Genomic DNA, 17,966 nt, shown 5'->3' on the forward strand with positions numbered 1-17,966 from the left:
TTTCCAGGTACCTTACTAGGAACAAGATGGGAATCCGTGTAGCGGAGATTCAACCAGGCACTCCAGTGTGGAATGCTAGCATTGCAAGAGGCAGCTTAACCCACTGTACTAGCTCCAGCAGCATGCATATTTCTTTGTCATTGGTATAAATGTGACATCAATGTAATTGTCTCAATTCTTGTATAAGAACTATGTCTCACACTGTTTGGAATTTCATGCCTTACATTCTCATAGCTCAAAAATCTCTTTATACTGATCTGAATTCAGGAGACCTCTATTTCTCAGTACAGTAGGGTAGCTCACACAGTCGTCCTAGGCTCCAGGACAGAATGAATCAGATACACTGCGGAAAACATCCAAATAGTAACTGGAGAGTTGCCAAGATGGCCAGGAGTGCAAGAAACCAAATCCAAGGCAGAACGGGGGATAACAGCAAGCTTGGGTGCTGTTGTTCCCCTCTGGGTCTGTTTGCAGGTGTGAAGACGTGAGGTCTAGGGGCCAGTATTGTGGGCTGAGTCAGTTTGGATACTGACATTCCCTATTGGTGCATTGGTTTGAGTCCTGGCTCCTCTGCTTCCTGTCCAACTCCCTGCTAATACATACTGGGAAGGCAACCCAAGATGGTTCAAGGGGCCAAGATGGGCCTGGCCCCTATCTTGTTGAAGGTCAGGATGGAGTTCCAGGATCCTGGCTTTGGGTCAGTCTAGGACTAACTATGGCAGCCATCTGGAGAGTAAACCAGCAGATGGAAGCTTCTGTCTCTCACCCTCTCTTTGCCTTTCAAATAAACCTTTGAAAAGGGAAGGGAGTTGGAGACTAAGAAGTCAGGTGTATGTGTATGTGGGGGGAGTATGTGAAGCGGGCTCATGGCAATTTTCTGGAGCTGGGGAGACAAACAGGGGCATGCAGTGCAGGGATGGTGAAATGTGAGGTCCACTAATGCAAACGGCTGAGACTCCTGAGAAGGGGATCCTATACCGGATAGGTTTCCCTTGGAGGAATTTCTCAGACCCATACTTAAGATAAAAGGCAAGGAAGCTGAAAGTAGATTAAAAAGAAACAACCAGATTGGGCAGAGCGAGGATTGAGGAAGCACTCTCAGCACACTCTTACGCACTTCAGCCCTCGTTCTCACCCGTGGACAAGGTGTGAGTCCTCCTTGTTACCGTGAAAGCTCAGGGTGCTCTTTCCCTCAGCTTAGGGTAGAAATGAAAAGCCAGGGATTGGTTGCAGACAAAGAAGGAGTTTTATTTGGCAAGTAAATGCACGTGAAAAAGGAGAAAAGGGAAAGCCCCTCCTGGGAGAGATCAGGAGATGGGGTGTCTCGCAGGGATAAGGTTTCTGGAAATGTCTTGGACTTTTCGAGAGTTCCCCGACAACTCCTTGTCCGGGGGGAAATAGGCAGTAGGCCTTCTCTACTGGCGGTCTCTAGCTAGTTAGCAGACGACTGGGTGGCTCCTGTATTGCCCACTTGAAGGTGATGAGTTTCCTGACACATGCTATGACTGTACACAGGGGGCGGTGGGATGGAGGCCCAGGAGAGTGGCCTCACAAGGTCTGCCCCTGGACCTCGCACAGGATTCAGAGGGCTTGAGCAGTTCCATGCTCCAGAGCAAAACACCAGTCCTGGTCTACTCACTTAAAAAAAAGAAGAAACCTTGTCTTTTGCAACTACGTGGATGCAATTGGAAGCCATATACGCTTAGTGCAATAAGCCAGTCCCAAAGGCCAGACACGCTTTCTCTTACCTGAGATAACGAATAGACAGAGTACAATAATTATGATTTATTGGTGCAAGCTTTACTGGGATGTGATTGTGTATACCTTTTTTGTTTATACTTCTAAGGAAGGAACTGCAAGGTTTTTTTTTTCTTTTTTGTTTAGTTCTTTTGTTGTTCTGTATTATTATGTTTACTTGCCCTGTTTGATATCTTACCTAATGGAGTGTTAAACCAGTGGAGGAAAAAAAATTTTAAAGTTAGATTTTTAAAAGACAACATATATGTAAAATGAAGAAAAAATATGCAGCTGAAATTTCATTTTGAAAACAAACCAGAAACAGATGCCTCCAGCTGGGATCTCAAACTCACCCTCCTGGTGAGTCAGATGGTAAAGCTGTCAGGGATGGTTTTTAAAGTCTCTACAAAAGGATGCTCACAAAATAAGCAAGATAGGAGCGTGAGACAGGACAACCAGGTGGAATGCATACAAATAAAAGTGACATGAAAAATTACCAATAGGGCCTGTCATGGTAGCCTGGTGGCTAAAATCCTCTCCTGCATGCACTGGGATTCCATTGGGCTCTGGTTTGTGTCCCGGCTGCTCTACTTTCCATCCAGCTCCCTGCCTGTGGCCTAGGAAAGAAGTCGAGGACGGCCCAAAGCCTTGGGACCCTGTACCTGTGTGGGAGACCCGGAAGCGGCGGCTTCTGGCTTTGGATCAACTCAGCTCTGGTCGTTGTGGTTATTTGGGGAGTGAACCATCAGGTGGAAGATGTTTCTCTGTAAACTTGAGTTTGCAATAAAAATAAATCGTTTTTAAATTACCAATGGTACATGCAAGCATGTAACAGTACAGGATCATACAACCAAAAGTAAGGATTATGACTAAGACTGGACATGCCTGAAAAGAGTACTAATGAATTTAAAAACAGAGTGTCAAACTGCATCTCTAGTTCTTCCCCGAGGCTGAAAAGGTGGGCAAATGCCAAAATAAATAAATAAATAAATAAAAAGGCATGAAACGTGACAGGCAGTAAAAAGGAAAATGTCAGCTCCAGGAAGGGTTAGGGTAGAGATGGGCAGCAGCCATCCATGCCATGGTCTAGAATGTTCCCTGTCTGTGCAAGCCATCAAGCTAGGTGTGAAATGTGCATGGAGATTATCCTAATTAATGTTGCAGGGAAACTGATTTTTTAAGCATTCGGTTGGAAGGTAGAGTTATGGAGGGAAAGGGAGAGATGGCGCTCTTCCGTCTCCTGCTGGCTCACTCCCCACATGGCCACCACAGTCGGACCACTCTGAAACAGGATCCAAGGTTCTTCCTTTTTATCCCCCGGGGTTTCCTGCAGGTATACAGCCCCCCCCCCCCGGGCCGCCCTCTGCTGCTTTGCCAGGCGTATCAGCAGGGTCAGAAGTGTCCTGCCTGGGAATCAAATTGGAGACCATGTGGGATACTGGAACTGTGAATGGTGGCTTAACACACTGTACTACAGTGCCACCCCTGCCTCTGCCCCAACTTGCTTTTTCCCTCCCCCTTTAAAAAAAATGTAGTTATAGGAAGTGAACAAATTGTGTTTCAGAGTAGTTTGAGGAGCACAGTATTTCTCACCCTGCCCTCCTTCTGGTTTATACATCATTGGTTTCTGATTTTCACAATGGCATATTTTCATTTCACATTGCAATCTCAAACTTAACACTACATAAGGTAAACGTATCTGCACATAGCAAGTAGAGAGAAAAAAAACCCTATTTCTCAGGAGTAAAGACAAAGGTTGTAAACTGTAATCAAATCCCCAGTTGTTAATACATTAAATATTTGTGCTCTGTGTTTGTTATCAGGGACAACATTTATCTTTGTGTCTGGCTTGTGTTAATAAGCATAATAGTGTTCGAGTGCATCTATTTAGCTGCAAAAAATAAAATTCTATTTTTTATGTCTGAGTAGTAGTAGATTCCATAGTGTATGTATAGTATTTTTTAAAAAAATCCAGTCACCCATTGATAGGCTTCTGGGTTGATTCCATATCTTAGCTGGTATGAATTGAGCTGCTCTCTGTGAGAGTGCAGTCCACCAGCATGAGCACCTGGCTTCCACCGGCACACAGGCGGGTTCAGAGGGCTCTGGGGGATGGCACCAGTGGGGGCATGTGGGTACCTGGGGCTCGTGCCCAAGATGGTGGAATAAGCCTGGGGATTTTCACACATGCTTGACCTCAGTTGGGGAGGAAGGAGGGCACAGCCCTAGGTTAGCATGCTGGCATGGTATGCTGTTGGACTAGGCTTGGGGAGCTATGAACACTCTTGGGTCTCGGGTAGGAGGAGGGTAGGGTCCCAGGAGAGCATGGGTGCCAGGGGACTGGGTCTTGGGGTCCATCTGGGACTGGGAGCTTGGGTTTCTGGTGGGTGAGCAGAGATCCAGGACAGAATACCATCCCACTGGAAGATTGGACTTGGGAAGACTGAGCTGGAGAACCCATATGTTCTTGGGACTGTGGATTGCTCAGGGAAGGGGGCATGGGAATATAGCAGGGGGAGGACCACAAAGGGAATATGTAGTAGGTGAGCAATGACTTCTGGGGGAGTTCCACCAACAAGGCTATTGTACTTGCAGACAAGTAAGGGGGCTGAGACTGAGCAACTGGGAGGAAAGAAGCTGGAGGGCTTTTCTGGGTCAGATTGATGCACTCACCCACATGGGTGACCTGAGCTGGGCTAGTTAGCATCAACTACAGGCAACCACCACCTACCAATGCATAATAAATCCTAAGCTGGGGACCTATCTGGCAGGGATATATCAGTACCTGCCAGTGAGTGTCCGAACAGGGGGCAGGTAACTAAGCTGGGCAATGACACTAACTAGCACTCAAGAGAACTATGTCTGGGAGCAGATTCTGTGGGGGATATGTGTGCTCATCCCTGTGGAACTGCAGCGTCTCCTTTTTTGTTCAAGAGCTGTGGGTAGTGGTAAGCTGAGCTAGGTGTGATCCTGGGACCTCACAACACTCATGGGCATTGTGATTGGGATTAGGCTGGGCTGATCCCGGCCAGTAGCACCCGTAGGCACACCCAATAGGTTGTGAGGATCACAGAACACAAAAAGGTCAAGACAGGGAAGGCAGACTGGGTGGGGAGAGGACTTAGCACCCACTAGTACATGTGGGATCTAGGGCTAGGAGTGGGTCTGGTGGGCTGTAGCTCCCACTGGTGAGCACGTGAGTCAGGACTGGGTGTTAGTTGGGCCAGCAGGGCAGCTCCACTTGCTGGCAAGTGTGTGGGTTGGTTCTGGTGGGGGCTGGGGAGCAGAGAAAGAGGCAGACAGGGTAAGGTCAGGCAAAATCTAACCCACTGACATGTGCAGAGGATGGGATGGAGTGCAGGCCATGCTGGGCTAGGCTATCACATCTACCAGTTTGAAAGCCAGGGATGGGAGTAGACTAGACAGGGATAGTCTGTAGCACCCACTAGTAAGATTTGGGACCGGGGACAGGCTGAGCAAGGCCAGGCTCCAGCAACTGATGGCAAAGGCCAGAATAGGGATGAGCTATGCTGGGCTGCGTCAGAACAACCACTAGCATGTTCATGATCTGTGGCTGGGAGCAGGCCTGGTTGGGGAGCTAAGGGATGTCCCTGTGTGCTATGGTTCCAACTGGTGAGCACAAGAGCCAGAAGGGGGATGCCAATCTGGGTTGGACATGACTGCAACATCCCTTACATGGGTGTGGATTGGGGTGTGCCAGACTGGGCTAGGCTGCATCACCCACTGGTACTTGGGAAAGCCAGAGTGAGTGTAGGATGTGTTGGGCTAGGTCTCAGCACCCACTGAACCATGTTAGAGCTGTGTCTGGGGTGGACCAAGCATTGCTGGGCAGTAGCACCTAACAATAAGAGCCAAAATGGGTGTAGGCCAATCGGGCAGGACCACTGTTCCTGCTGCCATATCCACTGATACATGCATGAGGCAGAGTGGGCGCAGGCTGATCAGGCTTTGCCACAGCATTACTGGCAAGTGCTGGGAATGGGGGCAAGTTCTGTAAAGCTAGACCATAGAACCACCTGGAAAGTGCAATATCTGAGTCTGGGAGTGGGCCTAGCAGAAAACTGTGGGCACCTCAATGATGGCCTGCAGCTCCTACTGGTGAGCATGAGAACTGGGACTGGAGATGGACCTGGTTGCACAGGCAGTAGCCAGCATAAGTGTGGGCTGGATAGAAGGATTGGTTGGGCTGAGCTAGGCTGCAGCACCCATTGATGTGTACAGAATCTGAGTGGGATATGGGACAGAATGGTCCGGTCGGCTACACATGTCAGCATATTCTAGAACCAGGGCTGGAGGCAGGCCTTGTTAGGTTATTTGGCAGTTGCTCTGGGCTATAGTGACCACTGGTGAGTGTGAAGGCTGAGTGTGTGGTGGGCAGGGTTGTGCTGGCTGCAGCTTCCATTGGTTTACATAAGAGATGGGGCTGGGACAGTACTAACCCAACAACTGCAACCACCGGTGTGTATGGGCTGATGTGGGTGATGGACTGACATGGACCCCCATACTGGCTGGCACACACAGGAGTCAGTTCTGGGGGTCACCTCTGGTGAGGTTCTTTATGGACTCCCCCCACCCACCAACTGAACCCCTAAACTCAGAACTCCAACCATGGGGGAAAACGTAGGATCTGTGTGTTCTGACCGTGAGTCAGAACTGGGCCTCCTCAGTTGCTGAAGACCGTGCAGTGGACAGCATGCCCAGATACACACTGGGGATATGGAAGTTCACTGGGGTGCAGAGGACACCTGGTACCATGCCAAAGTATGCAGGGCAGAACAAATTGGACAACTCTCCCAGCCAAGCGTTGAGAGCAAGTATCTGGGCAAATGGAGACTCTAAGGTGGACTGTGTTGGCCAATGGCCCATGAAGGATTTCCTTGTCTTTATAACGAACTCAACAGCATTTCAGAACTATCAAAAATCACTTGAGATGTACCTTTCGAGCATGCTCCACATCGGAGACCCTGGGATGATACCAGGTGCCTGTCCCCATCCCTAAGTACTGATGTGTTTGGGATGCTACATGTGGCCTCTGCCCTACTCTTCACCCCAGATACAGGAAGAAAAGAAAATTGGCAACCATTACCTCATCCACCTTCCCCTGTTCCTTAACCCTTCTCACCATAATCAGTGGTCCACCTGGGCATGTACCCATCTCAACTATGTAATCATCAGGAAAAAAAAAAATGGGAGTACAGATAGCTCTCTCATATGCTGAATTCACTTCACTTGGGGTAAATCTCCAGAAATGGGATGTTTGGGTCATATGGTGGATTTATTTTGAGCATTATGAGCAATCTCCATACTGTCTTCCATATGGTTGCGCTAGTTTATATTCCTACCGGCAGTGGGTCACAATGTCTTTTTCCCACAACCTTTCCAGCACTTACTTTCTGACTTCTGTTTGATGACCATTCTAACTGTGATGAAGTGAAATCTCATTGTGGTATTTATTTCATTTCCCTGATGGCTAGTGAACCTGAGCATTTTTTTTTTCATGTGTCTGTTGGCCAATAGAATTTTATCCTCTGAAACATGTCTGTTTGCTTTTGCTTATTTTGTAACTGGATTGCTTGTTGCGTTCCTTGAGCTCTTCATAGATCCTGAATATTAATCCTCTATCAGGGCATAGTTTGCAAATACTTTCTCCCATTCTGTTCTTCGTTATCTTAGTTGATAGTGTGCTTGGCAATGCTGAAGTTTTTTTGTTCTGTTTTGTTTTGTTTTTGTTTAGCTTGATATAAGCCCATTTGTTTATTCATGCTTCAATCGCCTGCCCTTCTGGAGTCTTTTCCAAGAAATCTTGGCAATGCTTATGATTTGAGGAATTTCTCTGAGGTAATTTGATGGCATCAGTCCTAGCTTTGGCTCCTTGATCTGCTTGTTTAGTTTTTATGTGAGGTTTAAGGTAGAAGTTATGCTTCATCTGTCTGCATAGTAGATCCAGTTTTATTAATGAAACTTATTTCTCCTTGTCTTATTTTGGTTAATATGTCAAAATTAGTTGGATGTAGATGTGTGGATTTGTTTCTGGGGTTTCTGTTCTGTTCCACTGATAGTCATGTTTGTTTTTGTACCACTGCTAGGTTGTTTTGATTACAACGGCCCCATAGAATGCCTTGAAGGTTTGGTATTATGATGCCAGACTTTTGTTTCTGTTGTTTAATTAAGATTGCTTTAGCAATTCCAGATCTCTTAATTTTTCATATGAATTTGAACATGATTTTTTTTTTAGATCTGATAAGAATGTCAAAAGGATTTTGATTGGGAACACATAGATTTTGTAAACTGCTTTTAGTACATGGACATCTTAATATTCTATCAATCAATGAGCATGGCAATTTTTGTATGTTTTGGTGTCTTCCTCTATTTAATAGTTTGCAATTTTTATCATAGGGATTCCTCAAATACCTGGATAATTAATTCCATGGTATTTTTTTTTTTGCAGTAATTATGAATGGTACTGATCCTTCAAGTTCTTTCTCAGCCATGACATTGTTTGTGGATACAAAGACCACTGATTCTTACATGTTGACTTTATAGCCTGCAACTTTGCCAAACTCTTATGCATTTTAATTTCAATTGTCTCTTAGAAGAGCTTTGCAGTTACCTTAGAGAATCCTCTCATCTGTAGTTATAGCTTGACTTCTTCCATGCCAAGTTTTCCCCCTGCCTAATGGCTCCGGCTAAAACTCCCAGAAGTATATTGAGTAACAATGGTAGAAGTGGTCATCCTTGCCTAGTTATAGATCTCAGTGGAAATGCCTCTAACTTTTCTGCATTCAAAATGATGTTAGCTACGGGGTCTTCATACATTGTCCTGATTGTGTCAAGTGATATTTCTTATGCACCCAAATTTTAAGTTTTTAAAATTACATATTTAATATATTATTTATATCATATATATATAAATGAAAGAATGTTGTATTTTATCAAATGCTTTCTCTGGGTCTTTTGAAGTAACCCTATGGTTTTTTAATTTTTCTGCTTGTTAATGTGGCATATCACATTTTTTGCTTTTGTTGACCCATCCCTACACACCAAGGATAAATCCACTTGGTCCAGGCAAGTGATCTTTCTGATGTGTTGTTGATTTAATTAGGTAGTACTTTGTTGTGGAGTTTTGTATCTCTCATCAGGAATATTGCACTGTAATTCTATTTCTTGTTTTTGGTTTTGGAAGTAAGGTGATGTTGACCTAAAAGGAGTTGGGAATATTCCCTTCTTTTCCATTGCTTTTAGTATTAGTAGCATGACAAGAATTTGAATTAGTTCTTGAAAAGTTTGGAATTCATCAGTGAAACCATCCGATCCTGGGAGCACTGCCCGCCAGCTAGAAGGGGGGAAGGCACGGGTCCTATCAAATCACTTTGGACAGTTGTAGATGAGTGGCATTTAAAAACAGGATTGCTTTTGAAACCAAGCAAAGTTCACCAAAACAGTTTTATTTCCAGTGTTTAATCGGGTATGCACACAGGCATGACACAGGTTTGGATTCGTTAAGTCCTCATGCAGAATTATATTCTTCTCGATAAAGAGGCCAGTTCCATCCAGGACCCACTACTACACATCTATGTTACAACATTTATATCAAATCTGGTATCTGAAGAAAAGATACACATATAATATGTTCATTTAAGTTACGTATTTTACAGAAAGATTAAAAATTCAAGTCACACAAAAACTCAAAAAGCTGTATTAAAAGTTTGAATATAAAACTCAGATCCACCTGGAATGACTAAAGAATGGAAGTTCTGTATCCACCTGTGTTAAAACTGGGCCATGGGATGAAGCTTGTTACCGACAAGGTGTGCTCGCGGATTCACGTTATCTCACGTCACCAATATGGCACCCTAACACCCCGACGTGTTTTCGTATGAGGCACTTTTGTTAGTGATGAAACCAGAGGAAGAGGCAGGCGGCACGTGCGTGCCAGCGCCTTCCTGCGGTCATTTTGGGTCTTACACTATGGAGCGAGTTGCAACAAATACTGTGCTCATTTGTATACAACTATTTGATATACTTTTAAATATATATATATTTAAATATATATATATCTATATATATGTATGTTCTTCTGGCTGCGGCAGTACACTGTAAAGCCGTTCCACAGTGCACGAGGAAGAAGGCAGCCCTGGGCAAGGCTGCGGAATAACAGGTCTGGGGCGGGAAGGTCTGTACAGAGGGGCTAGAGCCTGCAGTAATAGCTGTGCCTGAGCCTCGGCTCACACGCAGGGATGGAGCGGTGTGCTGCTGCCCCGGGCTTCTGACAGTTTGTGGGGTTGTGTGGCAGCTGCAGGGCCAGAGGCGGCCTGGCTCCCCTTATGGAAGCGCTCGTCGCCATTCACCTGGTCTGGTGAAGCCGCTGGGGTAAGGGCTGGGCCAGCACCCAGGCCGCTGGGGCTGCTCAACACGGGCTCGCCTGTGGGCGAGCAGCTGAGGTCGGGCGTGCTGGTGCGGAGGCGCTCCCGAGCCAGCCAGTCTGCGATGGACAGGTCCTGGGCTTGGCACTTGGGTCTTAGCCGTGTCACGGCCGACAGCTCGGGTTCGGTGCCGCCCTGCTCATGCACCTTCCAGAAGCTGGCCACGCTGGCGTCTGCTGCGTCCCGGTGCCCGCCAAGCGTGTGCCGCCGCCGGATGTTTTTCCTCCGGGTGCCCTCGGCCTGAGGCCTGGGGCTGGCCCCTGGGAGCATGTCGTCGGCAGCGGGCGCCCTGACCCGCAGCTTGAGGCGATCTGCAATCCTGCTCTTCCACGAGGGCTCAGGCCGCTCGGCCTCGGCTCTGGCAGGGGGTGGCGCGAGGCTGCCAGTGGACCTGCCCTTCTTCATGACATCCAACACGCGGGCTAGGGCAGGCGCGTCCCGCTCGCCCTCGGAGCGCAGGCGGGTGGACTTTCGTCGGGACAGCGTGTCACACTCGATGAGCTTGTGCGAGCTGAAGGGCGGCCTGCGGCCCTCGAGGCTCAGAGCCAGGCTGCCCTCGCGCTCGGCAGCGTGTGACACGGTGAACACAGCAAAGTCACACTCGCTGTCGCTCTCGGGGGGGCGGCCCTCGCTCACCAGCTCGCTGCGCTCGTCGTCTGCCTCGTCGCCCCTGCTTTCCGCCATGGACTGAACTTCGGGGCTCAGGCGACTGGAGTCCAGGCTGACCGCGTAGGTGGCTGAAGACGTGGTGGAGTAGTCAGAGGTGATGGTGCCCACAAACTCGCCTCGCCTGCTCTCCGGACTGGCACTGGGCTTGGTGGATGGCTGTGGCAGCGAGGCCTGGGAAGACATGCTGAGTAGTGTGCCCGAGTCTGAACCCGCCTCCTCCGCGGAGCAAGGGGGCCTTGGGGTCAGCCGGCAGCCAGAGCCCTCCCTGGGCACCGGCAGGCGGCAGCTGAGCGCTGGGGAGCGCACCTCACCCCCGGGGGCCGCCCTCTCACTCCTGGCTGCAGCTGGGCCCCTCTGCTTCCTGCCCAAGGTCTCTCCATCTTTCCTGGACTCTTCCTTGGCGTCACTGTGACCCTGTGCCGCGTTCTCCTTCTTATGAAACACACTGTCCAGCTCGTCTTCTGAGCTGCTGGGCTGTGCCTTTTCCTTGGGCTTTTTCCTTTTGCGGCTGGCGGCTGCGAAGATGGAGGACACCAGCAGTTCCCTGCTGTACTGCTCCTTTCCTGGTCCCCAGGAGCCCTGCGGAGTGGCAGAGAAACGAGAACTTGACCCAAAGCACGGGGTGCAGCGTGGGTTCTGGGAAAAGCCTTCCCCAGAGCTCTAGGGGCACTGACAGCAGACACGGGCCGGCTTGAAACCTCCCAGAAACTGCAGCAGAGAGGCACACTTAACCAACCAGCCCCTCTTGTGGCCTTGGTGCTGTTTCCCTGCCGGTCACACAGGATTTCTTTCTACCGTTTGACCCTAAGGGAGAGGATTCGGGCTTAGCGCCAAGGAGTGCGCCTGATTTCTACTCACTTCTCTGAAACAAGAGCCTGCCTCAGCTGCCACACTTTCTTGGGACTCTGGACTAAGAGCTTGGTGCTATTCCAATGTAAGATTCTGATGCGGGCTGTTCAAGTCCTGTGGCTGACTTGGGGGTTCTAACGACAGCCGCCCTAGACCACAGATGTAGGGAGAAGATCCTGCTAACCCTGCTGCACCCAGGCCGTGTCTTTAGGCACTGCTCTTGGTGAAGGCCAGTGGGGCAAGAACTGGCTTCGTGGACCCTGGGAAGCTCCAAAAGGGCAGGGATAGGATCTTGTGTCCTCTCCAGTAAACGCGTCAGTGTACTGTGACAGGTCAAGCTGGCTGTGAGGTCTGCATGCTAAAGCAGGTACTGGTTTATTAATGATAGAAGCTATTTGTTTTGGCATAAACATCCTAGGTAAGCTAAAACTGTACTTAATTCCTAAGAAATGAACATTGAGGCTGCTGTTGCATTAGAGGCTCCAACACAATGCAGAAGTCTGTGTTTTGGAAGGGTGTAAGGACGTCCTAAGTATGCAGTACACACATGGTGGTTACTGGGCCTTCCTGGCTCTCCCACACAGTGGGTGCGGGGACAGTAGAAACCTTCCCCCTCCTGGGTGTTGCGAGTCATCACGCTGAGCCAGTGACTCATGGTTCAGCTCCTTGTTAAAAGCTGAGGACTTCATAATTGTACATGTGCTGGGGTAAAAGATCCTATTTCCACCCGAGAGACCCTTACCACAGGGGTGCAGGTTACAGGGCCCCTTCATGGGTTAACCAAGATGCATCCGGTGAGTGAAGAGTGGAGACTTTAAACAGGGCTTTTAGGTTAAAGACACTTTTTCTTTAGTGGAGGGGAACGGGTTGGGACACTGTACTGAGTTAGAGTCCAACACATCTCGGGTAACTAATTGCAAGGACTGCTCCTTGACTGCACCCTGTGTAGAGAAATGAAGAACATAACTGTCATGGGGTAGGGAGTTTGTATGGTATGCAGTGTACTCCTCGTAGGAGATGCCTTCACTCCCAGGTGACAGAAGCACCGGTAGTTAGATGTGTTGTCATTGTTTGTGTAACCCAAATGACTGAAGGAGAGAAATGAAAACCGAGATCCACCTATACACAGCTCAGACTACACCACCTGATGAATCTAAAGGATGTTACTATCCCAAAAAGGTTGCCGTAGGCTTAAAGATTTGAAAATAAAGACAATGGGGGTGAAAAATGATGGAAATCATTCAGTGTTAATGGATGTGTTTAAGTATGGTAACATTGTTAAAATTCCATTGACAATTCTAAGTCACTAGTGCTGTGGCAAAGCCAACTTTGGACATGAATCCACTTATCAAAACTTCCTGCCAACTCTTAATTATATGGTTTTGATATTGTTGTCAGTAGAGCACAACTAATGCCCAAACCTAAATTAGAAAGACAATTTACTGAGGAAAACAGGAATGTGTGTGTGTGTGTGTGTGTGTGTGTGTGTGTGTGTGTGAGAGAGAAAATGTATAATAACAATGAAAGCTCAAGAGCTGTGGTGCTTGTACAAGAGTAGTCCCAGGGAGAGGGTGGTTGGTGGAGGATGGGATGGCGTGGATCACTGCTGGGTCAGTCAAGGGTTCAGGGAGACTTGCTTTACTGTCCGCTACACTCCTCGGATAAGAAAGCTGAAGCCTCTGTATTATGCCGACAGTGCCTGTGAGACAGCTAGCATTCCCACTCATGATCCAATATTCGTATATCCTGCTTTAAAAATGAATTTTTCCATTTACTGCATTGCTGCTCTCTTTAGACACACAGGGATGGACATTTGTATAACTGTGAGAAGTCATCTCAGAAGTAACCTCCGCCCTTCCAAATATTTCCAAATTGCACAGAATACTTTACCTTAGATTTTGTTGAGTCACTAGTAGCTGAATCTGAGGAGGGAAAGGAACCACAGTCAGTATTGGTCAGTCTTCACCACTTTCAACAAACGATGCAAAAAGTTAAAAGTTATGGAAAAGACAGGTGCAGGACAAAATGGGAAAGCAAAACTCAAACAAAACCGTAGAACACAGTGGATAGTCAGAGCTCACAAAGATGCCAGCTGCACCACAGAAAGCCACTGCCATGAAAGGATGCTGTGAATTGTAGGCAGAACCAGCTCAATGATAGGAATGGCAAAGGAGCCCTGTACTAAACAGAAACAGAAACACTGGTGTTTATATTAGGGCTTCTAAATCTCAATTCTTGCAATACCAGAGCCTAAAGACCATTTCAGAACTGTCTTATGTGCCACATCCTGTATCTGAAACTGATACACAATGTAGAACTTGTAAGACCATCGGCTGCCCTCACTACAAATCGAGACACTCATACTGGTGCGCTTTGATGGATTTTTGTCAGACTTAACATTTTGTCAGTATATACCGGATGCTTCATACTTATGGGGTATGAATGGATGCCAAAGCTGCGTTGGGATAACCCTGGTTTCAGGTCACCCATTCTCCTGATAAGCAATGCTGATGTCTGGGATTCAGACCCCAGTTTCACATCACTGCAGTCAGGGGTCCTTTTGGCTAGTCTGGTTAAACTGCTACCAGTTTTGCAATTATCTATTAACAAGCGCAACTATGGAAATGGAAAAATGGAGACCGTAATTTTACTGTCTGGCAAAAACTCAGATTGTACAATTATAAAGAGGGTAGGAAGGGGCTAGCGCTGTTCAATTTAATACCAATTTTGAAATTTCATCTTTTAACTGGAGGGAAATCTTTTTTTTTTTTTTCCAAATTATTGAGCTGAGCCCCATGCCACGCCCCTTTTAACACATGGCCAAATGCTGTATGACTTTAAGAACTGGTAGAGCATACCATGCTATTTCTCCTCAGGGTCTGCTTCAGAAATAACAAGAAACAGCAGAAAGACTTTAAGAAAGTAGTATTGATCTGTTTACAATAGTCTTAAGAGAAACTTGACACGACAGATCAACTCTGTTTGCGGTTACAAGAATCGGGGGTTTCTGCAGACAAGGCAGCTACAGTGGGGACAGCAGCCGTCCTTCTTCCTACAGTTCCAGCTGTCCATCAGGGACAGCACCGAATCCACCAGTGACATTACCGTGTGATAGACTCCTCCCACTTCGCCTGTGCAACATCAGTATAGATTTGCCTGTGTCAGTAAGTGCTGAGAAACAACCCTTTAGGACTAGAACAAGAACTAGAGACAAAGGGAGAACATTGTGTCAAACAACATGCTAGATTAGTGCAAACAGTTTGGCAGGAGAGAAATTTCATCAGAAGCCTAGTAAAAACTAATACTTAACCAAGCGTTAGGGTGGCCGTAAGAAACAGGAGAAAAATAAAGGTCAGATTTATTTATTTATTTATTTTTAACTGAGGCGACTGTAATGATAATACATAATAATAGATAGTTATAAAAATGGTGCCCATCGCAGTTGGACGTGTTAGCTTGCCACTCCAAGGCAGACCTCCCAGCTCAACAACTACGTATACACTTTAACCCCGGCTTTCTGCCCTCACAGCAACCACATATCCAGCAGCATGTATCTGTTTTACCTTGTGATGACTATTAGATGGAAACTATGAATTAAAAAAAAAAAAAAAACAGAACAGTTTTGCATGCTCTTCTCCCTGTTTTCGTTCTGAGAAACATTACAACCCCATGCACTGTTCAATGGTTTGAGAGTCACTGGAGACAACGGAGATCGTCAGAAAAGGAAGATCACATTTTCTAGTAGTTGGAGTGGGAAAAAAAAAAAAAAAACAAACGAAAACAGAAAAGAAAGATCATAGTGAACTGTTACTCATGATTGATTCGTTCTTTCACAGCACAAGAATGTAGCGCTGAACCTCGAGATCGACACTACCAGGCGGGAGTTACCTGATCCGTCTCCGGGGGCCACGCCTGTCCTTCCAATGTTGGTGAGTAAATGATCTATGTTTGGCACTGGCTGCGAGTCTACTGTGTTTTCCTCCTGCACTGTCGTCTATGGTTAATAAACAGAGATCTCTTCATCATCTCGTCACAGACACTTTCTTCAAAATTCAAACAACAGTTAGTGACAGACACATTACTGCACAGAGCACCTGTGCGTAACGGTTTAACCATAAAACACACACCGTACTTGTATCTCCCTTAGGTCAGAAACCTGCTTCCGGGGTGCAAAGCAGACAACAGCGCACAAAGCGGGAAGTGGACACTGTTGTAGCATCAGGTTCTCGCGTCCCAAATGAAAATAACGGAGTAGGAACGCAGACGGACAATACTTACAAGAGGTTCTTCGGCTCCTTCTTCCGTGAAAAACCAATCATGCTAAAATTCAAAACAAAAAGGACAAGGAGAGAAATTAGTTCCCTGAGGTTGAAACCTCAGAAGGCAGTAAACACCAGGATCACAGCCCCAGAGGCCAGACGTTTCCCTGCAGAAGCAGCTGGGGCCCCGCGGGCGCCACACTCACGTGCTGGATCAGCGTCTCCACGATCTTGTACTGGTCGGGCATGTGGGTGACCATGTGAGTCATGTTGTCTTCTGATGTTCGCACCAGAGTGGGACCAAAAACTATTGCCAGATTTCTTGGTTCCATCTGAAAAGGAAGGGTGATTTTTTTTTTTTTTTTTAGAAGTGGGCTTAAATTTATTTATTTTTTTGTAAAGTATTTATTGGCTTGAAATCGCAGAACCACAGAGAGGGAGGGAAAGACGGTGGTAAGGGGTATGGGCAGATTCCATCCACTGCCTCACTGCCCGCGTCTGGCAGCCAGATCGGGAGCCAGCTGAATCAGGGATCCAGAACTCCATCCTGGGCTCCTGCTTGAGCCATCCTCCTTTGCTTTAGAAATTTTTGTCAGTTAATCCAACTCTGCTAATGGTAGTTTGGAACCAAGTCAAATGTTTTCTACGAAAAATGAATGCTCATAGTCATTATGTATTGTCATGAAAGCAGGAACAAGTTATGTAGATTGGCTTATGAAAATCCTAACTAGAAAGTATTGTTTCTTTATCCACCTCAGTCAACCAAGCCTACCACAGAAGCATCAGCCTAGCGGCTGGCACTGGTTACAATGCCAGCCCTTATGAGAGTGCCAACTGGAGTCCTAACTGCCCTGTTTCTGATCCAACTTGCTGTAACTGGCCTGAGAAAAGCAGATGAAGATGACCGAGTGTGAGCCCCTGAGCTAGAGAAAGCTGTCTCCAGCCTGGTCCAGTGCTGGCTCTTGTGGGCTATTTGGGGAGTGAACCAGCAAATGGAAGATCTCTCCTCTTTTTTTTCTTTTAAGAAAGGCTTCCAGGGCCCAGCGCGATAGCCTAGTGGTTAAAGTCTTCGTCTTGAGTGTGCCAGGATCCCATATGGGCACCAGTTTTAATCCTGGCAGCTCTGCTTCCCATCCAGCTCCCTGCTTTTGGCCTGGGAAAGCAGTTGAGGACGGCCCAAAGCCTTGGGATCCTGCACCTGTGTGGGAGACCTGGAGGAGCTCCTGACTCCTGGCTTTGGATCAGCTCAGCCTCAGCCGTTGTAGCCACTTCAGGAGTGAATCATTGGATGGAAGATCTTAAAGAAAAAAGAAAAAAAAAAAAAAGGCTTCCAGAGAATGAGATGGCACGAAGGGTTAGGCTGTCCCCTGCAACACTGGCTGGTTTGAACACCTGGTTACTCTGATCCTGATCAGCTCCCCACTAACTGCCCCTGGGAAGGCAGACACAGCTAGAGAGCCTAGCTTTCACCTGGCCAGCTCCCAGACATCGGGGGAGTCAACAAGCACATTGAGGGTCTGTTTATTTTAAAAGACTTATTTATTATTTTTATTGGAAAGTCATATATACAGAGAGGAAGATCTTCTGTCTGATGGTTCACTCCCCCAGCAGCCACAATGGCTGGAGCTGAGCCAATCCAAGGCCAGGAGCCAGGAGCCTCTTCAGGTCTCCCATGCGGGTACAGGGTCCCAAGGCGTTGGGCTGTCCTTAGCTGCTTTCCCAGGCCACAAGCAGGGAGCTGGATGGGAAGCGGGGCTGCCGGGATTAGATCGGGTGCCCATATGGGATCCCGGGCATGCAAGGCGAGGATCTTAACCACTACGTGATTGCGCCAGGCCTGAGGGTCTGTTTATTAAAAGATTTTCTTTCTCTCTGCCCGTCAATTTTTTTTAAATAGTGAATAGACTGGGGAAGTATTTATGATGAATTTCTACTTCAATCAATGCTCTTAGCTTTTTCTTTTTATTATTAATTACATTGCATTATGTGACACAGTTTCATAGGATCT

General features: G+C 47.2%; 1 protein-coding gene across 1 annotated transcript in view; it reads right to left on the bottom strand.

Annotated features, from left to right (window-relative positions):
* Positions 1 to 9,200: 9,200 nt before the first annotated feature.
* Positions 9,201 to 17,966, bottom strand: part of ARHGAP21 (Rho GTPase activating protein 21) — a 125,773-nt gene continuing 117,007 nt past the window's right edge. Inside the window, exons 22-26 of the mRNA XM_040992614.1 lie at positions 16,165 to 16,290; positions 15,978 to 16,019; positions 15,588 to 15,693; positions 13,590 to 13,621; positions 9,201 to 11,429 (exon numbers count right to left, since the gene is read on the bottom strand). Coding sequence (XP_040848548.1) covers positions 9,984 to 11,429; positions 13,590 to 13,621; positions 15,588 to 15,693; positions 15,978 to 16,019; positions 16,165 to 16,290 — 1,752 coding nt within the window. The 3' untranslated portion in view covers positions 9,201 to 9,983. The remainder of the gene's footprint in view (positions 11,430 to 13,589; positions 13,622 to 15,587; positions 15,694 to 15,977; positions 16,020 to 16,164; positions 16,291 to 17,966) is intronic.

Source organism: Ochotona curzoniae, unplaced genomic scaffold, assembly GCF_017591425.1.
Source record: "Ochotona curzoniae isolate NIBS_2020 unplaced genomic scaffold, NIBS_Ocur_1.0 contig_78, whole genome shotgun sequence".
In the NCBI taxonomy this organism is placed as follows: domain Eukaryota; kingdom Metazoa; phylum Chordata; class Mammalia; order Lagomorpha; family Ochotonidae; genus Ochotona; species Ochotona curzoniae.